Genomic DNA, 6169 nt, shown 5'->3' with positions numbered 1-6169 from the left:
ACGCCAACGCCTCCCTACAAATATTGTCACACTAAAAAAAATTGACTTTTTTCGGTTGGAAATGCATTAAGAGTAATTAAACCAAAAGAATTTGTTCAACTACAGCAACAAAACCACAAATATAATGCCGACGAAATAACATCCATAGAGATGCAATGGCAACGGTTAACGTTACATACCTGGAGTAATTTAGACTCAACTGTAAAATTTTGGGCCGAAGTTTATCAATTTCGAAATGCCCTAGGAGAAAACCCTTTTGCTGACCTTTGCAACCTAGTTTTTAGTTTTCTTGTTTTGCCTATAAGTAATGCAGAAGTAGAGCGAATATTTAGTTCAATGAATATAATAAAAACTAAGCAAAGAAATCCAATGTGCGTTAAAACGTTAAACGCTATTTTATATATAAGATACGGTTTAAAACGTGAAGAAAAATGCTGCCATAATTTTACTGTAGATGACGATCTCTTAAAATTAATGAATTCAGGTGATATATACATACGGTGACCATCCGTTCTGTTTTTTGCAGGACCGTACTGTTTTTCAAAGGTCGGTCCTGCGTAGTTTTTCAAACCTGAAAACCCCGAAAATGTACTGATTTTTTCCAAGTGTCCTGTATTTGTCCCGCATTTTATTCGTTATTTTAAAATTATCGGACAATGGATGGATTTTTTCAAAAAAGTGTTTTTGGTACTTTTCTTAGCTTTTCTTCAATATCTCATGAAAAAATCTCCAAATTAACGTAAGCGCCTTACAGCTCGAAGGGTATTGATGTGCCTCTTACCAAAATATATAACTTGTGGCGACTTCAATGAAAATTATTAGTGCTACAGGCGAAAAAAGTGAGATTTTCAATCAAATACACAGATTCATTTGATTATTTTTTCATTAGTTTAAAAATTCGATAAAGAAGATATATCATTACAGTAAACTTTGAGCCAAAGATAATGAAAATCGGACTAGAAATGTAAATGCTATGGAGCGCAATCTGCACAAGTTATATATTTTTGTAAAGGGCACTTTCTAACTCGTCGTTTACGTCGATTCATGACGTCGATTTTTGACAAATAACTGCGAACAGTACCAAAAACAAAACAAAAAAAGAAGGGTATTGCTTTCGTTTTGAACGCCTAAAAATTTGCCATAAAATAATCTTTTAAAGATTTTCACTTTTCGTGTAAGCTATTGTAATTGTAATATGTTTTACTATACTTTTATAAATATTCATGTAAAAAAGGATTAATATCAATGAAGAAAACGTGATTCATTTTTAAAGTTTAAAATGTGTTAAGAATTAAGAATCATAAATACTCTTTTGATATTTTTATACTACGTAAATATATGTAGGCATATTTTTGAAAAATTGTCCTTCATTTTGAATCCATATTTATGGTCACCGTATATATACAATAGTGATTCATTTGATGATGAGGAATATACACTCGATATAAATTAATGGTGTTAACTAGTCTTTCGTTTCTTGCGATTTATTTAAATAAAGCATGTGGATTTTCACTAAAACATTTTAGCCGTTTTTAGCCGTTTTTTTTTGCCAATCTAGCCGGTCGGCCCAAAAAGTTCTGGCAACACTGCTGGCAACGCCAAGTACGTTCGTCACTGACACATTCCAAAAAAGAACTCTGAGCGGTTTTGACGTGTATAAAATTTTCTACAGTTTTTTGGGGTTTCATTTACTTTCTTGAAATATATAAAATGGTAAATATCTGTGTTTATTTTCACTTTTCCATTACTTTTAAACATACTCGAATTATTTTCAGACCAACTTCAGTGAAGACCAATTGGCTGGTGAGTAAAATAGAGAAAACAAAGAAGATCTCATAGCATTTTTTAGTATAGTAAATAGTAGTTGGCGTGTTTTATGGATTGGATAGAAGATGCAGGAATTGGACATATATTTGTGTCACGAACCTTAACAGTCCGTGTAAAAGAAATTCCAGTGTGACGATATTTAATACTACAATGCATTGCACTTCATTTTCATATGGACCACGGTTGTTTTTGTGGCTGATGACTCACTTTTCTTTGGACGAGTAACAGCTTTACAAACCAAAGTACTTAACCAGCACAAAGCATACAAAAAAAAACTCCAAAAGATATCGCAGCAAAGTGTCCACACAGTGTACGTGTGACACTAAATGCCAGTCGATGACGCTATCAATAAGTGGACACCATTTTGCTTTGAGGCAATAAGTAAATATTAAACTATTCGAATAGCCTCGATTATAAATTTGCCAACTTTGAAATAATTTCTTGTACTCATTATTGCTGCTTAATCAACGATTTTATTACAATTCGCTTCAAAAATTTATTATTTTATGGCTATGCTCCAATTGATTGTAGTATTCTTCGTACTCAGCTATCTGGTTAACGCTGGAATGAAATTAAATTGCTATTTGTGCTGCTTATTTATATCAGCGAAAATGTACACATGTGTGTACATTCATACATGTGTACGTCAAGGTTTAGCCGCTTTCTTACCTTATTGGGCGATTTCCAATGCAATATGCATTGCCTTCAATGATTTTATGGTCAAGTTGTACGTTTTATGTTGCATGCAACAACTAACTATAGTTGTAAATGGCAACTAAATGCCGTAGCTTATACATACAAATAATTTTTTAAAGGATATTTTTATTAATTTGCCATATTATTTCTAAAACCTTGACACACCATACCCAAAGGAAATGAATAGGGATTATACGTTCCCACGACAGTCGGGTCTACGTAACCGGAACGACCCAGATTTATATCTGGCCAAGGACTGTCACTCCAGCAACACTCCCAAAATCTCTTTGAGGAATTTGTATGCTGTTACAACAACAACCACAAGAGGGATTTTAAATCGACATTTATGAAAAAAATATATATAATCATTTTATATAAATTTACTAATGGTAACAAATCATCCAGTGTGAATTGACTAAACAAAACGGAATCATCCGGTGTTGTTTGACTACAGAAAATCATTTAGTAGAATAGTAGTTTACCTTATTTTTCAAAGGTCTGTATATGTATGTATAGGCATATTATTAGCAACCGCATGCAATATTTTAGTTTCAATCCAATCAGCATTTCCTTATCACTGCTTTTGATAAACGTTTTTTTTTTCTTTTTTTGAATTAAGTACTATATGTCTAGGCATATTGCGTCAATAGAGTCGAAATAAAGTAAATTTTTTACATAATACAACTGAAAAATCCACCACCAAATATACTAGCGCTGAAGTTTTTGGAGCAAATACTCCAGTTGCAAGGAATTTTAAAGTATGTACATATTTTATGACCACATCATATCTGACAAACATACCTCATAGCAGCAAGTCCATTGTTCTCTAAACAATCAGTAGGAAATGGCAATGTGTTATAATTTATGTGAAGAAAATTGTACTAGAAAATGTGTATATACGTACATAGTACATATAATATTATCACATATTATGTGATGTAGATATGAATGCAATGAAAAATCTATATGTATATAAAACAAAGCTATAAAATAAGTTTAGGTAAAGCTCTACATAAAGCAAACACATGTATGTACATATGTACATTTATGTATTAGACTGCATCACCAAAAACAGTTGCGCTTTTTCCGCCGGGATTAAAAAATTTATTATATTTTAAGATGTCCATAAAAATATGTCGGGAAAAATATTAAGATTTACGTGAGCTGGACAGGTTTGAAAATACCGCTAAAATGGAGTTATTTATGAACAAAAGTGGTTTCTTAAAGAAATTTTCGAAAAAGAATCCCTTCAGATGACAAAACAGACTAAGCTTAAAAAATCTGCATACAAATATTTAAAAATCTTTTCAACGGAATCGTAATAATGCGATTTTTGATGCTGTTTTTTAACTTTTTTCAAAGATTGATTTACGAAAAACTTGAATAACTGGGCCAAAACTATTCTGATTCTCTGAGGTCTCAGTAGAAAGGTATTTCCTCACTATTTTTATTTCTGTGCAAAAAAAGTCATTCGTGTCCAAATTTTTTTTTTCATATGCCACCACATCTTAATTCATCTTGGAATGACGCTCGTTCATCCTAGCTTTCTCTTTCATCCTTTGAATAAGTTTATTAGCAAAGAAATAAAAAGGGTGGGAAAATACCTTTCCACTGATACCTCACAAGTCTTAATCGGAGTAGTTTAGGTTCAGTTATTAAAGTTTTTCTTATACCAGTCTTTGAAAAAAGTTAAAAAACTGCATCAAAAATCTCATAATTACGATTCCATTGAAAATTTGTTTAAATATTTTTGTGCAAATATTTTAAGCTTAAACCGTTTTGTCATTTGAGAGGATTGAAAAAAAAATCTTTAAGATGCAATTTTTATTCATAAAAAGCTCCATTTTTGGAGGTATTTCATTTTCATTTCCAGCTCAGGTAAATCTTAATATTTTTCCGAAATATTTTGGGGGACGTCTTAAAATATAATAGGTTTTATAATTCCAATGGAATAAGAGTACCGATTTTTATTTTTTTTGTATGGGGAGTGTTGCAGTCTAATGTACATACATACATGCGTATTTGTGCCATCCTCCAATTGTTTACTCACATCACTCTTAAGGTAGTTACAACATTTATGACGACTGTTGTTGGGGGAATGGGTGTACTCGACAACGTCTATCTGCAGCCAAAAAGGCAATTCTCGATGGAAAAACATGTTTTACCGTATATGGATAAAATAACTAAACTGCAATGATAGCAAATTATTATACAGGGTGCTTGCACAGCGAAAAACTAGTAAAATTTTACAAACTATGTATATCAATGTAATTTAATATGTTTGCATCAAATTTCAGTTATTTGTATATACTATTATATGTACGTATATTTGAAAATGTTTGTTAAATTATCTCGAACTCGAAGAGACCAAAGTACTCGTTTTTTGCTTGACATATTGGAATTGTGTTTTTTTTCTCCATCTACGCGCCTAATACCAGCCCCTACATATGTAAGCGCTCAAGTTCACCTTCAATTATTTTTTGCGGTGGGACATCACCAAACCACTTTTGCGCATTTCATTCGTTGGCTGCGCGTAACATGCAACACAACACTTTAGTATTGCAAAATTTTATTGATCGCAAATAAAAAATTAATTCACTAAACAAACGTGAAGCAAACAAAGTTAACACATTTGCAATGTACATCTACGAGCCACCAACAAAAAATTCATTTACTACAGTGGAAGGTTAAAACTATTGCATTTATTTGTAATTTGTGTCTGCTTTTCCTTTACATTGAGTTAATTAAATTGGTTTCATTTTTTTCGCAACATTGTAGAATTCCAAGAGGCCTTCAACCTCTTCGACAATCGCGGTGATGGTAAAATCCAACTGAGTCAAGTGGGCGAGTGTTTGCGTGCACTCGGTCAGAATCCCACTGAATCGGATGTAAAGAAATGCACTCACCAATTGAAGCCTGACGAACGGATTAGCTTCGAAGTTTTCTTACCTATCTATCAGGCGATTTCCAAGGCGCGTTCTGGCGATACTGCCGATGATTTCATTGAAGGTTTGCGCCACTTCGACAAAGATGCCAGCGGTTTCATTTCATCAGCTGAATTGAGACATCTACTAACTACGCTGGGTGAGAAGTTAACCGATGAAGAGGTCGAACAGCTAATGACCAATCAAGAGGACACACAAGGCAATGTGAATTATGAAGAATTTGTGCGTATGGTAATGAATGGTTAGATGGAAATAATGTTTATACGTTTAGCAGTGGCCTGCATTTAAATAAATAATAAAGAAAATTAAAAAACGTTTATAATTCCCTTAACATGCCTACCTGTATCAATATTAATGAACACAATGAAAATAGTAATTAACAAAAAAATTTAAAAATAATAAATAATTATATAAGTATATTAAACAAAAAGTATTCCAAGCGCATGTGCAGCAAATGTTTGTCGCCAATTCGAGAATTTATATATTGAACTAAAGTATATACTTACTTTTATTGTTATTGAAGCACATTGCAGCTGTTTGTATGTAGCATATGTATTTATGTGTAAGCTGCATGTGGCAGTGCAACTTTGCATATCCTCTAAAATAGAAAAAAGTTAATAATGCATGTAAGCTTTTTAAGGCATATTACTTACGTTCGTACATATGTATGTAAATCAAATAATGATTAAATGTTTTTTGTA

General features: G+C 32.3%; 1 protein-coding gene across 1 annotated transcript; it reads left to right on the top strand.

Annotated features, from left to right (window-relative positions):
- Positions 1-1589: 1589 nt before the first annotated feature.
- LOC118753883 (myosin-2 essential light chain) lies at positions 1590-6169 on the top strand (the record flags this gene model as incomplete). The annotated part of the gene is given in 3 exon segments (XM_036488759.1): positions 1590-1713; positions 1776-1803; positions 5302-6169. Coding segments are annotated over 3 exon segments (444 nt in total). The 3' UTR covers positions 5715-6169.

This window comes from Rhagoletis pomonella, unplaced genomic scaffold (assembly GCF_013731165.1).
Source record: "Rhagoletis pomonella isolate Grant_MI unplaced genomic scaffold, Rhpom_1.0 Rhpom_scaffold_03001, whole genome shotgun sequence".
Classification (NCBI taxonomy): Eukaryota; Metazoa; Arthropoda; class Insecta; order Diptera; family Tephritidae; genus Rhagoletis; species Rhagoletis pomonella.
The sequence above is the reverse complement of the archived record's forward strand: the minus strand, read 5'-3'. Positions and strand labels throughout refer to the sequence as shown.